Source organism: Panthera uncia, chromosome E1 (assembly GCF_023721935.1).
Source record: "Panthera uncia isolate 11264 chromosome E1, Puncia_PCG_1.0, whole genome shotgun sequence".
Taxonomy (NCBI): domain Eukaryota; kingdom Metazoa; phylum Chordata; class Mammalia; order Carnivora; family Felidae; genus Panthera; species Panthera uncia.
The window spans coordinates 26,381,538-26,405,590 of NC_064814.1; the positions used below are offsets into that span (position 1 = coordinate 26,381,538).

At 43.4% G+C, this 24,053-nt stretch overlaps 1 protein-coding gene across 2 annotated transcripts in view; it reads right to left on the minus strand.

The window, feature by feature from the left end:
• CA10 (carbonic anhydrase 10) overlaps positions 1 to 24,053 on the minus strand; it is a 488,094-nt gene that overhangs the window by 385,171 nt on the left and 78,870 nt on the right. For both annotated transcript variants that reach the window (XM_049636447.1, XM_049636446.1), the window contains exon 2: positions 17,170 to 17,244. In XM_049636447.1, coding sequence (XP_049492404.1) covers positions 17,170 to 17,244 — 75 coding nt within the window. The remainder of the gene's footprint in view (positions 1 to 17,169; positions 17,245 to 24,053) is intronic.

Consider the following 24,053-nt stretch of genomic DNA (forward strand, 5'->3'; position numbering starts at 1 on the left):
GGTTAGAGATTTATCATAGACACCGATGGGCATTAACAGCAGAGAAAACCATACCAGTTTCCAATACTAAACTACTGAATCCTTTGTTTAAAACATGGACAGCCAATGATAACCAGACATTTGGGGGAAGTCAGCAACAGAACAGAGAAGAACCGTGATTAACAAAGAGGGACAACATTGAAGAGAAAAGAAAACTTGAACAAAGTCAGGAAGATAACGAGTACATAAAACAAGATAAACCAGATAAACAAGATAAACATTAAAAAGATAAATCAGAAAACAAAAATAGTTTTTTAGAAATTAAAATATGATTGCCGGGGCGCCTGGGTGGCTCAGTCAGTTAAGCATCGGATTTCGGCTCAGGTTATGATCTCGTGGTCCCTGGGTTTGAGCCCCGCGTGGGGCTCTGTGCTGACAGCTCAGAGCCTGGAGCCTGCTTCAGATTGTGTCTCCCTCTCTCTCCCTGCACCTCCCTCACTCATGCTTTCTCTCTGTCTCTCAAAAATAAATAAATGTTAAAAAATATATGATTGCCAAACTTAAAAAGTTAATAAAAGATCCTGTCTAAAAGAACAGATACTGCCAAAGGCCAAAGTCGAGCAATGAAAAGGTAAGTAAATGAAACATTCTAGAACTTAAAATAAAAAGAGAATAAAATGATGAGAGAAAGCAAAGGACATAGAAGTTGTACATGGAAAGAAAAGAAAGGCTTAGAAAATAGATCCATACGTTCCCAAACCTGTCCAGAATGTGAGAGCAGAAGGAACAGATGGGGGAAATAATAGAAGAAATAATCAAAGACATAAAAGAAGAAAATTTCCCTAAAATAAGCAGAGACTTGAATACTAGTTCACTTAGCCAATAAGATTTAAGGAGCTCTTACTGTTTGTCAGGTACTCTTCCTAGCATTCATAGAACAGTGAACTAAACAGGAAAAAAAAACCCAAAAAACCCTCTGCTCTGTTAGACCCTAGATTGCAGCATGCTGAGTGCAATTAATGAAAAAAGACATACACGTTTGGATACGTCCCATGACATTTCTGAACTTCAAGGATAAAGATAATGTCCTAAAAGCCAGTAGGAGCCTGGGTTGGTGGGAGACAGTTATCTATAATCGCATCAGACTTCTCATCTTGGACACCACTTACAAGTTGACAGTGGAGTGGTACCAAGAAAAATCTGAAGGAAGGTAGTTTTATAAATAAAATTTGATTACCAAAGAAACTATCGCTCAAGTGTAAGGGCAAGAGAAAGGCCTCTTATTGGATATATGGAGACCCAGAATAATGATCACCCCTGTACCTTTACTGCCAAAAAAAAAAAAAAAAAAAAAAAAAAGAGAAAAACTTAAATATGGAGTTCAGAAAATTATAAAGTGAATTCAAGAGTATACCACAACATTTGAGAAAGAATACAAATAACCTATGAAGTAAAACTCAAACTAAAACAAAAGTCAGTGTGACAGCTGAGCAACTTAGAATGCGATCAGTCTGAATTAGAAAAGAAAGAATATTAAAAGGCACCAAGGAGGATGTCCTCAAGAAAAAAAGCAGCTGCAATAACAAAATGCATAATTGAAAGTCAGTAAGTATATAATATGTTGTTATACTGGTACACTATGCTATGACATGTTGTATAAGGTATTATGATAATATCATACATTATTTATATATTTCCACCCTGCTGAGATGAGGGCAGAATTTCTTCTGATTAACCTGGGCGATATTTTTCCCAGGGAAACAAATGCAAGAAGGGTGTGATCTAAATAAACATTTTAAAAGGAGACAGGATTCTGGACAACTGCCGCAGTGTTAGATCACTTTGGGGGGAAAAAAATCAGCTTTCTAGGAGTAAGGCAGATTGTCTGAAATAAAATAGAGTGTATAACTGATATTAGCTATACCTTGTGAAACTGTGGTGCTCAAAAGATGGGAAAGTAGAGCTGTTCAAAAGCTCGGACAATGAGGACAAAACTGGGAAGAGGCTAGAACCAGTGCTGGAGATGTTGGGAATTGTTTGCACCAAGCTGGGGGGCAGGCGGCGGGGGGGAGGGGTGCTGCGAGGCTGTGAGAAGAGTTTAGCGGGCAAAGAAAGAGACTCTGGAACACCCAATCATGGACCATGGGTAGGCACAGAAGGTTGCAAAGGGGCCCTCATATCTAAGCTGTCGATAGAGAAATGTGCACTCTTCCAGAAAGAAGCATCATCGGGGATCCGAGTCCAGGCTGAAAAGGAGCCAATGGTATGGCACCTGGCAGGAACTGGTGACCCAGTTCTGGTCAGTAAGGGGGGAAAAGACAGCTTGCAGGGTAAACTGGAGATGGAATGCAAAAACAGCACAGCTGCCATGGGGTCCAGTCATACGGAGGCATGGAGTGTGTAAGGAGAGAAAGGGTGCCCCCCACCCCCACCCTTCCAGCCCTTATCATCACATGGGGACACTGCAACCTAGGGAGCTGACGCCCTCCTATTGCCAAATCTTCAAAGAGCATTCTGTGCACACTTGAGGCATAAAAGCTTTTGCTGCATAGTTTGTCTTTTTGAGAATGTTGTCGAATGTCACAGTCTATAACAAAGTCCACAGGCACCTCCCTGTCATCCATTGGCAGGGAGAAGAAGGATTCCTGGTTGGGATTATAGTCTTGCTGCCTTTGATTATCTTCCACCTGACAAAGAGGTATAACCTGAGGGTGAAGAGGCAGCAGCCTGCTGAGTATTCTGTAAACAATCCCATTATCACACAACAACTCAATGAGCAGTATTTACCCTTACAAGGTACCTCTCAACAACTCACCAAGCTGCTTTTCAATAAAGCTATTACCTGTGGCTTGTGAAGGTAACCCAGGCACATCTTTCAAATGGGAGGCCTTGCCAGGAGGAGGAAGGAGTGGATTTTCAGCTAGCTGGGATGGCCAACACCATGGATGTTAACCCAGTTTGCTTCACTCAAAGAAACCATGTGTTTCATGGCCAGGGAGCAGCCATGAGCTCAGCTTTTGTGCTGTTTATTCAATGCGTGTACAGTTACCGAACCTAGGGCTGAATACAGGGGCAAACCTAAAGTATGTGACTTAAGAGCTTCTCATTTTTAGCACTCCCTGCTCTGAACAACACAATTATTCCCACTAGCAATCACAATAATTAATAATGTTTTTTTTTCTTTAGCTTTAAAACACAAATAAAACAGGTGGTAAAGGCATGGTTCAGATTCAATAAAATAGTTTGCGTATGAGATTAAAACTGCACTTCCCAAAGAAAAAAATTTTTTACCTTTGCAGTTCACATTCTGGTTCCATGTTTTAAAAGTACAAATAAAAACTCCACAGAGTCATAGAGAATGACGTAATTGAAGGAATTCAAGTTCTGCTTCTTTGTGTGTACAAGCACAGTGCTATTGCTGTTCAACTGTTTAAATTCAGGAATATGTAGTACGACAGGGATCAGAGGCAGGGACTTTCTTACCAACAGTGAACTCCACCAATTCTGAACCCTCGGGACGGTTGTCTAGGAAGAAACATATGTCAGTGCGTCCCCGTGTGTTAGAAGCTAATTGAGTAACTGAGGGTTCCTCCAGTAACTTCCGTGTAGGATACAGTGCTCATTCAAGGGTAAGTAACAAAGACATGCTAACCTGAAGACCACACATATATTATTAAAACACAACAGCAACCACAGGAATTGTTTAGAGCTTAGACCAACAAACGACTTTTTCAGGAGGAGTATTTTCTCACTGGCATCTCCAGAATTTTCAGCACACGAAGATAATAAAAAGCAGATCGAACTTTCAGCGGGTTTCATCATTTGTTTGAAATTCTCTACAGACAGGGTACCCCTTCCTGCCTGAACCCAGTGTGGCCCACTGCCACAGAGCCTGCCTGGGTCCACTCCCAACTGGGTAGGTCCTGAAGCTCCAGAAGTATTTCCAAAGTGGGTGACTGGCTAGAGCCATCTGTGCTGACTGGACTAGGAAGCAGTGTCATGGCACCAGGAAAGACATGTGCCTCTGAGAAGGCTTGGTGCAACAGCCCATCTGGCAGCAGCACTTTCTATGATGGCTACAACCGAACAGGCTTCCTTGGTGAAGTATATATACAAGCTTTATGTATACTTGTGCTCAAGTTGTATCTGTTTGCACAACGTGCTAACATGTCTTCAAAAGGCTTACCGTGCCTTTCTGGATTAGAACGATGTGTTAGGAACAGGAATGGAGAACAGCAGTACAAGCCCCAGGGCCCTTCCTTGCAAAGGTAAAAAGCCCAATGCAAAATTACGGTAACACCAAGAGCAATACCTTTATAGTCTTTCTGAGTCTATAAGGCACCTCTAGGTCTAATATACGCAGGGCTCCCTCCTGACCCGCAGTTTCGTTTTCTGCAGTTTCTCCCACTGGCGGTCAACCACAGTCTGACAGCAAATGATCCGCCTTCTGAATTATCATCAAAAGATCCACAATAGCATAATGCGACACCACATGCCTACATTTACTTCGCTTCATCTCATCATGTAGGCATTTTATCGTTTCACCTCATCACAAGAACAAGGATGAGTTCAGTACACTAGTATATTTGGAGAGAAACCACATGCACATAACTTTTATTATAATGTATTATTATAATTATTCTATTTTATTACTCACTATCGTTTGTTGTTGACCTCTTACTGTGCCTAACATATAAAGTAAATTAAACAAAAAACTGTTTTGACATTTATTTATTTTTGAGAGAGGGATTGCCAGAGCATGCGCAGGGTAGGGGCAGAGAGAGAGGGAGACACAGAATCGGAAGCAGGCTCCAAGCTCCCAGCTGTCAGCACAGAGCTTGACGCGGGGCTTGAATTCATGAACCACGAGATCATGTCCTGAGCCGAAGTCTGACGCTCAACCGACTGAGCCACCCAGGTGCCTCTAAATTAAATTTTATTGTACAGGACGCCTGAGTGGCTCAGTCGGTTGAGCGTCTGACTTCGGCTCAGGTCATGATCTCACGGTTTGTGGTTTAAGCCCCATGTCGGGCTCTGTGCTGACGGCTCAGAGCCTGGAGCCTTCTTCAGATTCTGTGTCTCCATCTCTCTCTGGCCCTCCCCTGCTCGCGCTCTGTCTCACTCTCTGTCTCTCAAAAATAAATGAACATTAAAAAAAAATTTTTTTTTAAATTTTATTGTAGGTATGTATGTATAAGAAAAACCACAGTATATATAGGGTTTGGTACAATCTGCATTTCAGGCATCCACTGGGGGTCTAGTACCTTGCATTCTCTACAGATAAGGAGCCTATTACTGTAAGTTTATTTTTACAAAAATATTTGAGACATAAGTTTCATTGTCCTTATTTTACAAGTGAGTAAACTGAGGCTCTGAGAAGTTAGGTGATTTCTAAACATCACAGCTGGTTCACAATGGAGTGGAACACAAAGAGTGATCTTCTGAGTCCAATGCACTTTCCACCACACAGCTTTGAAGTATGGTAATAATAGGGGCTGTCATACAGAGGACTAGAAAGAGAAACGCTTACTGCTCGCAAGAAGTTTACAATCTGTTATTTAGTGGCAGGTCAGATTCCATTACGCTTAATCCACCGGCAGTGACCTTTTCCATGGCGTCCACCTGGCAGACTCTTCCATATCTTTTAAGACCTATCTCAAGAGACGTCTTCATCTGCAAAGCCTTCTCTGACCGGAAGGCACAGTTAGGGGAAACTTTCTCCTTTGTCTCTCCACTCCAGTCTCACATCGCCTACCAGGCTAAACTGGAACCTGTGATTTGCCACCTGCCTCTAAATGTATCTGTGAACTCCTTAAGTTCAAGAGCATTATTCTTATTTGTAGCCCCAGTGTCTAGCAGGGTGTCTGGCATCTTTCAAGCTCAGAGCACATTTTAATCTCTACACATCCCAATTTCTGAGAAAAAACCATAAATGAAGGTATTTATAATTGAGGGTGAGTCAGCATAACATCACCCTCCTATACTGAGAAGAATTCATCCATTAAGTTCTATTTGCTTTCTCATAGAGACAAGAGATCAGAAATCTAGACAGACACGCTTACATCACCGACTCCATTTCAAAATACTGATACCGAGAACATAATAAAATTATCCTGTGAATGAAATCAATATTCTATTTCTTAATGCTGCTAAATGTATCTCCCAAACCAATCTTCTATCACATTAGCAAACTCTCAGAGAATATTGGAGCCAGAATGGGTCTCTGAAATTAATGCAGCCCAACACAGTGATTTTATACGTGAGGAAATCAAGAGCCTGAGATACTAAATGACTTGCCTAAAATTACACGTTTGGTTAGTGGACGAGCCAAGCCAGTAAGCACTTTCCCATAGTCTTCCTGCTGCTTCCGGGACCCAGAGAAGAAAGAAGATTGGTAATGACCAAAGCAAAGTCCAAGGGGAGAGCACTGCTGTGTGGACTCACCCACTCCCCGCTCTAGTAAATGAAACAGATAAAACACGAACATACACAGTAAGGAGCGACTACCTCCAACAGCAGAGGGTTATTTCCCTTGACCAAACAATATGGAACCAGGACTCTGTAAAATGCGAGTTTTACCTCAGAGAAATTAAAATGAAATTTTACACTCAAACAAAAAGGTGTGCACATACTTTTGTAGCAAAGAAACTGATGCCAAAGTGACATATCAAGAGGGGCTTGATTTTAGAATATCTACCTCCAGAATGCTAATAATTATATAATTACTGTGTCATTTTGAGCCACTGCTTGTGTAATTTGTTAAGGCAGTCACGTGAAACCAATGCAATGACTTTATCCAATACTCAACTGGGGTGTGTTAAAGGATGATGGAGGGCAGGTGATGTTTAGGGGCTGTGGCATCCTCTTCCCTTCCGCAGGAGACTGAGTGGGGCAGGCGTAGTCATGCAGTGAATTCCTGAGGGGAGAAAGCCTGAGCAATACCTGACCCCGGTGTCAACAGAGCCTGTCCGTTGGAAGTGGAGTGGGAGCTTGGGAAGATGGTGGCAAGCAAATGCTGAGTCTGAGCCAGCCGCCAAAAGGCAAGCTCGCCAAACACAAGGACAGAGGTCTGAGTAGGGAGAAGTATCAGAAGCCAGAGTCTGCGGCTGGAGGAGAGAAGGGCAGGGGAGATAAAAGCAGGGGGAGAATGGCTGGAGAGCAATTCGGGGTGGCGCCTGGATGAGCCCCTGAGGGGTGTTGTCCACTGGGAGCCTCTACGAGCCTTGTCCTGCCCACCTCACTGCTTCTTTCCTGTGTCTGCAATGGGGAACAATTCCACCCTCCAACAAGTTGCCCAAACCAGAAACCTGGGAGTGTTGTATAAAATCCTTCCGTCTGTCTCCCTCACACTTTCCGTTGATTATAAATCTAGGAGCACTGGCTGAGAAATCAGGGGCGGGGTGGGGGAAGCTAGCTTTGGTTTTCTTCTGAGGATACTCTTCATGGAAAGGCAACAGACACAATATCCGATCCAAAAAATATTATTTCTCACCTCTCCTTTTGGAGATGTTAGCCTAGAACAATGTCTATTTCATCTTCAACTATGACCGGTTTAGAATGAGCATTTTAGCAGCCTCGTACATATGAAGGAATGAGGGGCACAGCCCGGCACTGGTTACCATGTAGAGGAATGAAGGTCAAGGTGTTAGGGCCAAATTCCATGATGGCCCCCAAGATTCTCACCTGCTGGTGTACACACCACCTGAGCATGAATCGGATTTGTGTGAATAATGGAATTTCACTCCTGTGACTACGTTACGTGTTATGTCAGAGATGAAGGGACTTTGCAGATGTGAATGAGGCCCTCCATCAGCATAAGGAGAGTATCCTGGGTAGGTCTAACTTTTAAAAGAGAGTCCAAACCTTCCCAGAGGAGAAAGGAGAGATTCAAAGCAAGACAGTTTCTTCTTGGCCTTCAAACAGTCGGTCATGCTGTGAACTGTGGAGACGGGACAGCCTACAGGAGCTGAGGGCATCAGTCCTACAACCGCAAACAACTGAATTCTGCCTAGAACCTATGTGAGCTTGGTCCCAAATGAGAAGCAACGGGACTGACACCTTTCACAGCCTTATAAGACCCTGAGCAGAGGACCTAGCTGAGCCATGCCTGAACTCCCGTGGAAACTGCAAGACAATAAAATATGTGTCTGTTTACACACATTTAAACTCCTAGACGAATGGTGATTGGCTATGCAGCAATAGAAAACAAATATAGACACCATCTGCTCTATGGAGGAATAAGAGGCAGGTGTGACCCCTGGCAGGTCACCCCACGTCACCAAGCACCCACCACCCAGCTTCCCTCCCTAGGAGGGCTGCAGGGAGAAAAGAGAGCTCGCATTCCTTACCCATGTCTATAGGAGCCTTTCCCAAGCCAAGAAACCTGGCCATTTGGAACAACGCAGGTAATTAGGTATCAGTGCTAAACTACAGGTAACGCCGGCAACAGATATTATTACTGTCATCTTCTAACAATCTTGAGGTTTTAAAACTCCCCAACAAGGAAGAGGTGGGAAGCTGTGCAGGCTGGGAGACTTTACTGTCCTGCGCGAACCATCTCTACTTGATTTTGAAGAATATACCATAACATGGTGAGCCATCCGGCTCTACCAGTGAGCCAAAGCAGCCTCCTAATCCCACCCATGATCACAAATGAAGCTTTGAGTTTCTCTATTCATCATTCAGACAGTTAGAAACTCACTTGCATGATCCCTTGGTGCTTGCCGGATCTCCGAGGAAGAGTGAATTGCTTACAACTGCTTACTCTCCTTCCATTGTTCCGGGATCCTCATGCAGAAACTTGAAGTGTGGCCCAACCAAGTGTGATCTGGCTCCTGACCACCTCCAGTCTCAAACCACTTTGCCTCTGACACTCTACACTCAGGCCACAGTGAAGTTTGCTCCATTTCTAATGCACGCCATGCTCACACATGCATGCCTCTGAGACTTTATGCAGGTGCACTCTTCTGCCTGGGACACACCTCTAAGCCTATTTGTCACATCTAGGGCTCCTGAAACCCTTCCATATTCCCAAGAGATACCAGCACTAGGAGCATCTCCAGTTCTAATGAGGCAACTTAAGGTGGGTTCCTGGATGGCCTCTGGATGAGGGCTGGTCAACAGAAAGACCAAGCCATGATTAGAAGCTTAGAATTTTCAGCTTCTCCACCCCACCAATTCCTCCATAATGTGGAGGGCAACTAGAAATAGAGTTAGCAATCGATCGTGCTCACCTGATGAAGCCTCCATAAAAATCCCCATGGCGGGGTGTTTGGAGAGCTTCGAGGCTGGTGAAAATGTTCATGTACTAGGAGGGTGTACACCCCAACTCCACAGGGACAGAAGCTCTTCTCCCTGTGTATTTCTTCAACTGGCTGTTCATATGTATCCTTTATAACATCCTTTAATAAAGTGGTAAATATAAGTGAGTGTTTCCAGTTCTGTGAGCCACACTAGCAAATTAATTAAACTGGAAGAAGAGATGGTGGGGACTTCTGATTTGTAGCCCAATCAGGCAGAAGTTGTGGGTAACCTGGGGACCTATACAATGTGTAACTGGCATCTGCAGTGGGGTGGTGGCAGTCTCATGGGACTGAGCCCTTAAGCTGTGGGATCCGACACTAACTCCAGGTAGAAAGTGTTACAATTGAGTAAAAGACAATCAGTTGGCGTCATGGAGAATTACTTGCTGTGTGGAAAAAACCTCCACACATTTGGTGACCAGAAGTGTCAGCAGTAAAATGTGAGGAGGGGACACACGTGGGAAACTGGAGGTTTTCCCAATGCACCTTTATAGCCCATACAGCCCATATAGTTTGTCGTGCTGTGTTTATTTTGATGCTGCTGCTGGTGCTGTCCACCTAGCTTCAAGGAGCAGTAACTCCTCTGTTCTGATCCAAGTTGATTTAGCAAACATGGAGGCCCCCCCCCCCGGCTGTATGCAACGTCTGTGCTATGTCCTGGAGGGGTAGGGGTAAAAGGACATGAGGCTCCTGTCCCTGGAGGCTAGACCCTCCTCAGAGCCCCCACCGCTCCTATCTTAGCTCCCATCTCCCTCATTCTGAATCTTGCATTAGTTTTCATCCCTCCCTTGGCCCCCCCAAAACCTTTAGGGTGACATCTACACTGACAGCTGGTATGGCTTTCCATGACTGGACCCCTGCTGCCCTCCTCAGCCCTAACTCCCCCTGAGCTATCTGCACAGTGAGCCCCTCTCTTCCCAGACTCCTCCCCTTTCTGAAACACCATTTCTTCCCTTATTCCCCTAGCAGAATCATACATGTAACCCTTGGGGACTCAGTCCAGGCATTTCATCTGCTGGGAAGTCCCCTCTGTGCTTTCTCGAACTGGGTAGCCCCAGACACCCTCCATGGCAATCCTGGAAGTGCTATAGCATGATGGATATCTCTCTCTCTCTCTCTCTCTCTCTCTCTCTCTGTCACTATCCTCGGCTCCTTTAAGCCACAGTGGAATGTTCTTTGTGTCTTTATCCATCAAGAATCAAGTATGGCCATGCTGAAAGCAGGCGTCCAGAGACAGACTGCAGAATGAGTGAGTTCAAGACCTCACATTCAGCAACCTGAGAGCGACCCTTAGGTGGTGGTGAAATGGAAAAGAGGTTCTTCACCTGCTCCAGGGTTTCATAAAGTTCTAAAAATATATACCCCCAGTGTCATGATTTAAAGCTTTAAAATGGAAGCAACCCCTTGATTCTGATGTCCTAGTCTGAACAGAGAAAAAGAAACTTCCCATCCAAACATTGCCATGTGAAGCAGGTGTTGGGAGTGAGAAGCTACTTAGTACTTTTAGTGACTGTCTCTCCCACTAGATGGAAAGAAGTTAGAGGCCAACTCCTTTTTATTTTTATTTTTAAATGTTTATTTATTTATTGAGAGAGAGCGCATGAATAGGGAAGAGGCAGAGAGAGAGAGAGAGAGAGAGAGAGAGAGAGAGAGAGAGAGATTGAGAGAGAAAATCCCAGGCAGGCTCCATACTCAGCACGGAGCCCAACTCGAGGCTCAATCTAATGACCAGAACCATGAAATCAAGCCCTGACCCATGATCAAGAGTCAGACGCCTAACTGACTGAGCCACCCAGGTGCCCCAGAGGGCATCTCTTTTTTAAAACCCCAGGTTCCAGCATAGTGCCTCCTCCATAGAGAATGCCTGATTCCCCCACTGTTTTGGATAAATGGAATGTGAAAAGACAGTATTTGGCACAAATTTTTCTGAAATGTGTTAAATGTGTATATTTATGCTAAATGATAAATGTGTTATCTACATGTGTGAAAGAGAAATATACTTTAAATGTCACTAAACAAACCCTATGCTGAATCCTTCCATAACATGATTAACCCAGTTTTGGGGTTTTGTTTTTAGGATTTTTTTTTTATTTCACAGTATTAGTACAGGTGCTTGCCATCTCTTGCCTGGATGATTAAAGAAGAAAGAAAGAAAGAAACCACCTTGAGGCACTGGGGTGGCTCAGTCAGTTGAGCATCTGACTTCAGCTCAGGTCATGATCTCACAGTTCTTGAGTTCGAGCCCCGTGATGGGCTCTGTGCTGACAGCTCAGGGCCTGGAGCCTGCTTTGGATACTGTGTCTCCCTCTCTCTCTGCACCACCCCCCACCCCCCCACCCGCCCGCTCACACACTGTCTCTCTCTCTCTCTCTCTCTCAAAAATAAATATTAAAAACAAAACAAAATCACCTCATGAATCCTTTTGCCTCTGCTATTCTTTTCAAAATACAGTATACATCTCCATTACTATAGTCATAGCTGGTTTTTTTTGTTTTTTTAGAGGAGGGGGAGGGCAGAGAGAGAGGGAAAGACAGGATCTTTTTTTTTTTATTTTTTTAAATCTTTATTTTTGAGAGAGAGAGAGAGCAAGCGTGAGACCAACACAGAGAGAGGGAGACACAGAATCCAAAGCAGGCTCCAGGCTCTGAGCTGTCAGCACAGAGCCTGACACGGGGCTTGAACTCATGATCCACGAGTTCAAGACCTGAGCCTAAGCCAGATGCTCAACTGACAGAGCTGCCCAGGCACCCTGAGAGAGGATGTTAAGTAGGCTCCATGCTCAGTGTGGAGCCTAACACAGGGCTCAATCCCATAACCCTGAGATGATGATCTAAGCTAAAACCAAGAGTCAGGTGCTTAACCAACTGAGCTACCTGTGTGCCCCAATAGCTGGCATTTATTTTTTTTAATTTTTTAATTTTTTTATTTTTTTTACCTCTCCTTCACTTTTATTTTTTTTCAATATATGAAATTTATTGTCAAATTGGTTTCCATACAACACCCAGTGCTCATCCCAAAAGGTGCCCTCCTCAATACCCATCACCCACCCTCCCCTCCCTCCCACCCCCCATTAACCCTCAGTTTGTTCTCAGTTTTTGAGAGTCTCTTATGCTTTGGCTCTCTCCCACTCTAACCTCTTTTTTTTTTCCCCTTCCCCTCCCCCATGGGTCTCTGTTAAGTTTCTCAGGATCTACATAAGAGTGGAAACATATGGTATCTGTCTTTCTCTGCATGGCTTATTTCACTTAGCATCACACTCTCCAGTTCCATCCACGTTGCTACAAAGGGCCATATTTCATTCTTTCTCATTGCCATGTAGTACTCCATTGTGTATATAAACCACAATTTCTTTATCCATTCATCAGTTGATGGACATTTAGGCTCTTTCCATAATTTGGCTATTGTTGAGAGTGCTGCTATAAACATTGGGGTACAAGTGCCCCTGTGCATCAGTACTCCTGTATCCCTTGGGTAAATTCCTAGCAGTGCTACTACTGGGTCATAGGGTAGATCTATTTTTAATTTTCTGAGGAACCTCCACACTGTTTTCCAGAGTGGCTGCACCAGTTTGCATTCCCACCAACAGTGCAAGAGGGTTCCCATTTCTCCACATCCTCTCCAGCATCTATAGTCTCCTGATTTGTTCATTTTGGCCACTCTGACTGGCGTGAGGTGGTATCTGAGTGTGGTTTTGATTTGTATTTCCCTGATGAGGAGCGACGTTGAGCATCTTTTCATGTGCCTGTTGATAGCTGGCTTTTTAAAATACACATCACTGTGTCTCTCTAGAGCTTAGGGGTGTCTTATAATTCCTCTACTTTTAAAGGGACTGTGTCTAAGCTCTTGAACACGAAACACAGAGTCCCATAGCCAGGCCCCCTTCTGGCCTCCTCACATATCAAGCTCCATGGTGTGCTCTGTCCTATAGACAGTGTCTGTATGCATGGTGCATTTCCACCCCTCTCTGCCAGTGCTATTTGCTCTGATGTCCCCCTCCCCCTTCTCCTCCTTTTCCACTGAGAATCCAGAAGCTGGAAGAATGCTTTGGGCTGCAAGTGACAGAAAGCCTGACTCAAAACAGCTCCAACAGTAAGAAGTCTGTTATCTCACTTAAGAAAATCAATGTTGAGGCAATTCCACGGTTGATTTAATGCTAAGTCAGCCATACAAGATCTGGGTTCATTCCAAGTTTCTGTTTTACCATCTTTGCTATAGCTTTTGTCCCCACCATGGGTAGAATTGTTTACCACAGGCTTATGTTTATATTAGTGAATCAGTCAGGGTTTTCCAGAGAAACAGAACCAATAGTGTGTGTGTGTGTGTGTGTGTGTGTGTGTGTGTGTACGTGCACCCCATCTGTATGTGTCTATTTGTAAAGAGAGATTTATTCTAAGGAATTGGCTCATTTGATTGTGGACACTGACAGATCTGTAACTTGCAGGGCAGGCTGGCAGGTTGGACACCCAGAGAGGAGATGGTGTAGTTTGAGGCCAAAAGGTTCTAGAAGCATAATTCCCTCTTCCTTGGGGGAACCTCAGTCTTTTTCTCTCAAGGCCTTCAACTGATTTGATGAGGCCCACTGCCATTAGGAAGAGTAGTCTGCTTCAGTTAAGCTCCACTGTTGTAAATGGTAATCTCATCTAAAAAAAATCTTCACGGAGACATCAAGGATAGTGTTTGACAAAGTATCTTGGTACTGCAGACCATCCAATCTGATGCAGGAAATTAGCCATCATGATGTCTAAATCCATCAGTCTCAAGAATAATATGAAATCACCATGATTGGGGTAGATAGTAATCAAGAGTAACTTTCTGAGGCTGGGGAAGGACTCCTTCTGAGCCCATGGCTGTCTGGGGGGGGTGAACACAAATCAAATCGGGGCTCTGCCTGCAAAGTAGGCTGTAGTTAGGGGTGAGGCTAGATGAAGGTGTGGATTTGAGCAGGTAAACGAAGTCTACTAGTCAACAGGCAGACAGAATCACAACACTTTACAGGCTCCTTTACATGTTCTCTAGACCCTATTAGAGGCCTTGTTACACTGAGTCATGGGTTTATGGCTTATCTTCCTCTTTAGACAGTAGGTTCATCCTTGAATAATAACTGTGTACCCATTACCTCTTTATCAACAGCCCCATACATGGTTCTCAACACTAGGAGCCTACCCCATAGGTGCTTTGAACTGACCGAAGTGGGTTATTCTTGTGCTAAATCAACCCCAGGCTTGCCACTCTTAGAGAAGTCCTATATTTCTACGCACCACAAGCTGTTGAAATCACAGATTCACAACTGTTATGCCAACTGACAATTATTTCTAGATACTCTTGTAAAGAACTTACAGGGCAATAAAACTTGTCCAAATCGTCTCGTCATACAGAGTTCTCTTTTCTTTCACACATCCATACCATGAAAAAAAATCCCAGTGGCAAATCAAGGAACACTGTCAACCTTATATTCAGCAATGATAATAAGAGATAAAGGGTCTCTTTATTGCCCTAAGCACCAATTTAGATAAAGTAGGTCATTTGAAGTCTGTCAGATGTTAGGGCCTCAGGTCCAATTACTTAATTCAAAAATTCTCATGACTCTTATCTTTTTTTTAACAGAGTGGAGTGCCCCGAAGTTTAGGAAGTAAAATCATCAGCTACCAGTCTTCTGTACCAGGAAGCCAAAGGGCTTTGAGACCATTCAATGCAAAGGATGATCAAGTCACTTCTCAGTTGGTCACTGCGTCCAGACCAGTTGCGTTCACCCATCCCGGGAACAATTACTAAGCATCCCCCATGTTCTACGCATCATGAGAGACCTTCACTTGCATTATTATATTTCCAGTTTATGGCTCTCTGCCTTTTCTGAAGCAGAGAAGTATCAGATATCCAACTACATTGTTACCGATAAAATAGTAATAGTTATATCGAGAACAACTGATATGTCCTGCCTCACACCATGCACCACACATTACCATAAGCACCTTATCTGCATTATCTAATTTAATCCTCACAAAACCTCATGAGGCTGACTGAGTCCTTATCTCCATTTTAGCAGATGGATAACCCAAGGATCTGAGAGTAGGCAGGCAACTTGCTGACAGAACTACCAATAGGAAGCCATAGAACCCAGACTCAATGCCAGGTCTGCCTGGCTCCAGATTCTACTCTCAGACCTCCGCACCTTACTGCTTACCATATAGCAGGTTTTATTCATAGTATCTCATATAAAGCTGGAAATGAGGGGAAGTTTGACTTTTTTAAATCAACACATAAAAGGAAAGATGAAACTTCTTTCCTGTGGCTGTCTGAGAAGCAACTGCCAAATCAAAAGAGGACCTTGCAAGCGTGTAGAGAAGGAATGTGTCAACAGAGCGGAAAACATCAAAAATAAAATGTGGGGCAGAAGAGCAAAACTTTGCACCGCCTCTTCCATATTATCCATCAACACTTCAGTCACTACTGAGGATATTATCAGTTTAGCAGGACTCATTATAACCTGAAGGGAATGCCCTTTGTGGCTCTACTCCCATAATCACAAAGCACATGAGTGTCATTATAAACACAACTTCTGGGATGTCTCGAATATGGGAAGCAGATTCCTTAGAAACACAATAAGCACTCCATTGGAAAGGGATGTCTCCAGTTGTTATGGAAAAAATGCCATGTATCTATATCACACCATATGAATATAGCACGTGCCAATTAAGTTGTTCCAAGATTATTATTAGAAACCTGATCGTTTCTGGGTGAATTAATCAAGACGGGTTTCTATGCCCACTGGGCCAAGGGACAAATGTACCAGAGTAAATTTGTGCAGTTAATAATATCAATTTATGAGGCTATTTGGCAGCCAGCTGGCTTTTTTGTGGGTCACCCACTCTCCCCCACCAAGCTGTTTCCTCTTCTTGGAAAGCCCCAAGAGCGTGTATTACTGTCCCACGGCACAACCAAGAAAGTGATGCTCCAAGGGCTTTAACAACTTGCTGAGCTCTGCACAGGTGATGTAATGAACTCTACAGAAGAACAGGCACAGGCCATATAGCAGCCAAGAATGAACCAGGGGCACTGTTCTTCCCACCTGCCACCAACTACAAAGATCTCCACTGACACTGGAGCTTTCTGTTCTTAGGGCCTAAGTGGGGGCCCATACTCGCTTCTCTCAAGAGCTTTCTTTCTTACCTTCCCACATCTCAGCAGTTTAAAATATTCTGACATATCTCACCTGCCTTCCCCTCCATCCTTCTCCTTACCATTCTTGCTCTTTCTCTTGCCTCTCTCCCCACGGAAGTCTGATACAGCAGAAGGGAGGTGAGAGTGGTGGGGAAGACAGGAGAACTCTCTACCTTCCTTCGAAACTAGAGTCATGGCTTTAATTTCTGGCTCTGCCTTGTCTTCAGTTCTTTTCCCCCAATGCTGACGGCATCCACTCCGCCTGTTATTTTTAGCCTGTGCTTGGCTCAATGTGCTAAGTCCTGAGCACAGATGCTACTGAAGTGACATCAGTGACAGCATGCATCCCAGCAAGCCTCACTGTCATGGTCAGCCTTTCCAGCCTTCCTGTTTCATCAATGTTCAAAGATGGCTCTTTCTCGCTTCACCGAACTCCAGCAGACAGAGCTTCAACATTCTGTCCTCCCCTGGCCTCTCCCTGGAAGAGCCACCTGCAGAGGGAAAGGCTTTGGCAGGTAGGCTCAGATGGAAAAAGGTGGTCTTGCCTAAACTGCCACTCCTGAACAAACCTTCCCCGGATGGAGCATTCACCTGCAGTGGCAGAGGAACCCTGCTGCTTCTGGCGATACCTTTCCTGCCATGTAGCAAATGCAAAATTCTGGAAATAATATTCTATTTCATTCAAATTCTTTTCTTAAAAATAAAATGACAAGAATAAATGTGTCTTTACCTGGAACAAAGCTTCCCTGGACCACCTCCTTGTACGCCCACCAGCCTTCATGGATTTTTGGTGAATTCTGTTGAGCTAAAAGGGGGAAGAGAGGAAGAGAGATTAAGAGAATAGCAGACAATCCTTTGGTCCTGGCCATGTAAGAAGGGTGAATAGACATACAGTACTCCTTTTCTACCCACAAGCCATCCAGCATCCCTCCCTCTTCTTTTCTTTAAAACAGATTATTAACCTGTAAATATACTGTCATTGCGTTTTTATACAAAGCACTCAGGAGAGGTCTATTGAAGAGAAGTAGACAGTAATTATGTATTTAAGCCTATCTGAATTCCCCCATCACTTGTCTCTACCTCTGAATCACCTCTTTTCCACACCTGCCCCTACACTCATGTACACACACACACACACACACACACACACACCACCCAGACTGAGGCTGATCCCATGCACAAGCCAGGCAAGAACTCTCCATGTGCACAGACCCCTTAGGAACAGAGAGGGCATAAGGCATTTGCTAAAATGGCTAGGCTAAAAGAGGGAAGGGTGCAATTGGCCAGCTTTCCTCAGGTTCCAGGAAAATGAAAACAAGAATATAAACGATCATGGTGAGAGGTTTTGACACCATGAAGAGAAAAAATGGAAAGCCCAAGTAACTGGGACAGAGCATAGGGATCTGTGAGCTCATGCTGACGTGATCTCAGGATAATCTCTGACCTTATGACAGATGGTGGGTGAATTGGGGCGATTCTATTACATGTGGGTATACACCCCAAAGTGCAGATAATACAGACTTGTGTGGATCCCTTTACTACTGAACAGTATTCATATTTCAGCTTCCCTTCACACTGGAAGAAAATAAGGTCATTTCAACCATATTTGTAATCTGGCAAGTAAATAGAAATGTTAAACCTTGACTTTTATTTCCTTTCTTTAAATCTTATTCTTTTTTTCAGTCTCCTTCAGACTCATCATTCTGGGTTAGAGATAATGACACAAGACAATGTGTCTGAAAGCACAGTTTTGTGTAGAGAAAGGATTTGCCAAATTAAACTTCATCTTCCATATGAGCTCCAATTGCTTAGATCCAAGTGTCTTCCCAGAGTAAAGATACTTTTTCTGCCTATGACCTTAAGGCCCCTGAGGCTTGCAGCTCTGTGATGAAGAAGGGTTTATAACACAGGATGAGTGAAAGAGAAGCCAACTCCTTCTGGAGTTGACAATGAGGTTTGGTGTCTTCAGACACGACCAGAACAGGAACAAAGAACCTATTGAAGGCTCTGGAAAGGTATCACCTTGGAAGTCACCCAGTACAAATCTAGGGCTTTGGGATGCATCAAAGTACCCTGGGTTACCCAGTACCCCACTTCCAGGTGGAGTGGATAGAGAACTCAGATGTTTCCACAGCCCTGGAGGAAGCCCTAAAGGCAGGGGAGTTGAAAGCCAGTGCATCTGTCCTGGGGCAGCAGGCAGGAAGTGGCCTCAAAGCAGAGGCTGCAATGGCTTTGTCCAGCCAAGGACAACAGAGTTAACAGAGACTCCACGTATTTGTGTCACTAGGAGATTTGAAGTCAGCCAGGAAATCTTTACATCTGATCAAGTTGAGAAACCAGATCAAGACTTACATGGTTGGAAAGTTTACCAAGTAGGTGGACAAAGGATACTTCTCAGGTTCAGCACAATTCTGATGCCTCCTCTGAGACCTGACATTGCCGGATCCACTCTTACCCTCCTTCCCAGCTCACGGGAGGGAAAGAAGGGAATGCCAAAGGCTCAGAAATCTATGAGATCAGATTCACCTAATGTACTCAGACCCAGGGGCTCATTTTTGAAACATTTTGTAACGCTCGCCTTGATAAGTAAATAAAACTTATAGGCAGTACATTCTAGAAAGAGAGAAAGAAAGAAAGAAAGAAAGAAAGAAATAAAGAAAGAAAGAAACAACTCTGATATTTCACTAAACCTCAGCTCAACTCTGCTGCACATGAAGCATGTCCCAAGCCTGGAAGAAATAACACACATCTGAAAGCCCAAAAGTATTGAATGGCAAACATCACCTAACAGCTTTGCATTACAGATAAGCCAGGATTGATTTTCCCTACTAAAAAAGACAAGAATTTCTGAGTTTTATAAAAAGGCACCAAATTTTATCCAATCAGGATTGTTGCCTGTCTTGAACAATTTTAACCATAAATGCAGCTTGCTTGCTCTTTCTTTTGCTTGCTTGCTTTTTAATATGGCCTTCTTTCTTTATTCTCAGACGTAGTTGTTGGGAAAACCATAGTCTCTTGTATATATTTATCATTACAAGTAAAGATCTGCACAGCACTAAAAACTGTTTTATATTAAATATTTTTACCAAGCTGTTTTACAAAAACCTTTGTTGCTAGTCCTTACACACACATCCATTTCAAAAACGAACATAGTGCTTTAGCTATAATGTAAAGGATAGATGAATGTAATTCGAAATAATATATATTTGTGTATGCTTGAGCCTGATGCACTAGAATGGACACTGGTAAATGATCATCTACTAAGCAAAGATGGCCCACTGACTGTTCTGGTACCAGTCAAGAGCGAAGAATGGTTTTGCATTTTTGAGTAGTTAAGAAAATAAAAAAGGATGTCTTGTGACATGAGAAAATTATATTAAATGGAAATTTCAGTGTCTATAAATAAAGTTTTATTGAAACACAGCCATGCCCACCTATTTACATATTGCCTCTGTCTGCTTTCTCACTAGAATGGCAGAGTTGAATAATTGTGACAGAAACCAAATGGCCTGCAAAACTTAAAGTATCTCCTATATGGCTCTTTACAGAAAGTTTGCTGATTGTTAATTTACACACATAATTTCAAAAAACAACACAGTGTAATGCTTTACCTGTAATACAAAGGATTAATGCATAATCTGTAATAAAAAATATATATTTCAGTTTATAAATACTTGGTTGTTATGCACCAAAGAATGAAGAAGTTGGATGCTTGATTGAAACAGGAACAAATAATACGGTTGTACTGTATCTGGGAGGCCACGATCCACAGGTGCCATTGCTCTTGGTGGTCTGATTTTCCAAAATACTCAACAACTCTTGGTAAAGTTCAGAACAAAATAAAGTACCATCTTCCCTTGATATACACAGTATTTGCACTGCCGAAGAACAGGGTATACTAAAACTATGTAAGAGATATTCTGTTCACAGGCAACATGGAGTTTGTAAGTTCAGATAAATAAAAATTTGTCACTCACTTGAATGTCTGCTGGGACATGGGACAACGTATCACTGTCTGAAACCGTCAAATATGTTACAGAGCATATTCTCTGCCCACCCTGACCCAGTTGGTGTCAAATGCAGTATCTTTCATTAAAACAATCTCACCATGCCCTTCTTGACAGTCATCGACCTAATGGGATTATTTATAGCACTATTTACATATGCTAAATGAGTGAGGATAAAACATCATGTTGAATACTGATCAGAGGAGACTGTTTTCCCTAAAGGTCTATCTGAATTGTAGTGTCAAGTCCACATGTCATCACCGCGTTGTATATTCAAGTATTTTTTCTGCTTTTTCCTGCCATTTGACCATATCCTCAAGAAACTATCATTTCCAGTGAGGAAGAGAGAGAAAACAAAGATGTTTGCTCTTAAGACGACCACAAAGGAAAGCTAATTCCAACACAGTCCTGAGTAAACTAGTCGACCAAGTTTTCAGATTTGTAGATACATTCATATTCTCTCTCTCTCTTCTCTCCGTGCACACCCCCCCCCCCCCCACGCCACACACAGAGGCTGTTTAAGGAAGACCTATCAGTCTGACTGAAGCACTGATTTAAGAGATGTGATTTAAAAGGTAGAAGAAAATAAAGTCTTTGGATAATTAAGGGTATTGCAACTGACAAAAGTATCACTGAAAGCTTCTGTCCCATTCAGAAGGCTGCAAAAAGCCTTGCTCTCCCTTCATTCCTCCTCTGTCAGCCCATCCATTCAGAAGTGAAATTATGTAACACTTTAATAGGTGGGAAGACAATCAGATCATCTGAATGAAGTCTGTTATAATGATAGAACTGCATAGTCTCTGTTTGCTTTCTTTGACATGCCTTGTGAAGGATGCAAACTCGCCCTGCAAAAATCCATCAGCCTGAGCTGAGCCCACTTGCTGTCCATCAATTACAAAATACGATGCCTGCAGGCTAGATTTGAAGAAAAGCAAGGTGCTTTATATAATGTGTTTTCAAATGCCCTTGTATGCCCTGTCTGGCCTCATACTGTTGGGCAATGTGGAAAGACAGGACAGCACATTGTAAACGCACCTCATTTAAAGCCCTGCTACAGTAACCATGAGTGTTGCAACAGAGCTCAGAGAGAAATACTGGCTTTCCATTTTAAATCTTCCTAGCCAGATCCTCCATTATCACCTGTTGTTTACATCTGATACCCAGTGAGTGGAGAGCCGGTTGAGAATTCCTCACAGCAAACAGGTGAACAGAAAGCAGCCTTAGCTGCTGCAGCACTCTGCCGGTGGATAGGATTTCTTTACTTAACGTGCAGCCAGCCCTTGGGAAAGATCCAGGTGTCTAATCAAAAAAAATTGTGTTGACAGTAAAAGCTGTCATCCCTGCCAGATGAGGAGAGATATACATAGCAAGGGCCCCTCTCTTGATAGTAAGGAAAACATATTTCAATGTTATTCTCCTTTTTTTCATTGTGGCAGTTTGAGAACTTGTGAGTTTCAAAAGAAAACTCAGAATCCCCGCATTTGGAAAGAGACACAGAATTCATTGCTCCAATCTCCTTCTGGGCAGTTGAGGAAATTGACGAACAGAGGAAGGCCGCCACTAAAAAGAAAAAAAAAATGTATATGGTGTCTTAGAACAAGAGTCAGCAAACTTTTTCTGTAAATGGCCAGATAATAAATATTGGAGGCTTTGAAGGCCATTCAGTCCCTGTCCCCACTACTCCTCTGTGCCACTGTAGTCCAAAAGCAGCCAGGGACTATCTATAAATGAATGGCTGTAGCTATGTGCCAGTAAAATGCATTTACAAACACAGACAGAGGGCTGGATTTGGTCTGTGGTGGGCAGCACTGTGCTGATTCCTGTCTTAGAGCTAGGAACCATTTTTGTCATCTAGTTCTGCTTCCCTGCTCAAACATTCAGAGGTGAGCTACTTTAAAAGGAAAATTAGAAAGAATTTGGAAGGAAATGAGTTTCTAATTACAAGTAAATGGCATCTGATCAATAAGCACTGTAGAACGCATGTATAATCCTAAATCTTTTCCAAACTCCCTGAAATTGATCACCAGAGTCTACACAAAATACCACCATGCCCCATCCAAGTCCATTTCCTCTGGGCTAAACCATCAAACTTGTAGGGACCTCATATAAACATGCCAGTCCACACCCTCATGCTGGGTTTTTCAAACAGTCATTAAGGAACAGACTGATTCCTAAAACCCTTCTTACCCTTCCCATACATCTATAAAGCATGTTTCTGGATGACTCGTGGGATTCTCAACTGTTTCCATAGATAGAGTAATTATGTTTTCACATGCTAATTCCCTCACATGATTTTGAGATGAACTTTTGCAACTCTCCCCTCTCTCTATATTTTCAATCCTATCACCACCTAACACCTAACACCTAACATCTTGTGTTCAGAGAAAACACAATCGTGGACCATCTCCATGTGGAAATTACAGTGGCTTCTTGACCTAATGGAAAAGAAAACTCAAGAGCAACAATTGAGAGTACCCTGGTGTGGTGGGGGAGGAAATGGCACAAGATGGAACAGAAGAGCCCTCACCAAGGGATCTGCAGGAGAAGGGCAATGGCTTGATAAGACTCCAGTCAACAGGCACCTAACCGTAAGCATGCACATTGCAAAAAGTGCACTTCCAAGCCCTTGCTCAGTACAATGGTATCTGTGCCAGGTGGTCTAGGACAAGGGGAGATGGAACCAAATATAGGGGAGAGGCAGTTAGAGTCTAGGGACTACTGTGTTACTTAGTTTTAATGGGATGTGAGGAGTCCTGAAGAGTAGCTTCCTTAGGAAACTCCTTTTCTCTGCCTAGGAGGTAACATAAGGAAGGACACACCCAGCCTATTGGATCAGAACACCAGATGTTAGAAGGTGAAAAAAAAAGCTGTGCTATCACTGGATGCAGGATGCAAAGTATCACACTCCCTATCCCCATGACAATCACGGTTTTCCCTTAAAGGGTCAAGCCTGTCCCCTACACGGGAAGCAGGAACAGAGAAGAGCATGGATCACCAGAGGAAATGGAAATGGCCATCCTGGTACACTGCACGGCCCCCCTGGACCTGCCAGGGATAATGCTCTTGCCAAGTGCTTGACTTTTATACATGGTGTAGGTCTCTCCCTCCTCCATGCACCTGTCATATTATGTTATCCTACATGTGGGCACTGAGATCGTGCTCCACACTTATCTGGTTCCATGTCATTCTTTCACAGTCAACTGTAACTTTCTTGAGGCCAGAAAACATGTCTTCTCTTGAAATCCCATGATCTACGCAAAGCTCGGTCCACAAGAGGTGCCCAACAAAGCTGGAGGAGTGTGTGAAAAATGCTGTGTCAAGCGGAACATGATATACAAAATTGCGGTACAGCTCAAACAGTCCTTGGGAGGTTGTAGTTTATATCCAAAGACTTGCTGGTGTGATGCCCGTATCTGTGGCAATGGGAACATCCACAGAAGCGTGTTGAAGTTGGTTGACAGGCCCACACTCACTTGACAGATGGAAGGGCACCAGGAGCTGACACTCTGCCTAGAGAAATCAAAGCCACAGCAAACTGTTATCTGGCTCAATGTGTTTCATTGAAAAGTACGGTGGGGGTGGGGGTGATACTCTACCTGAGGGTACT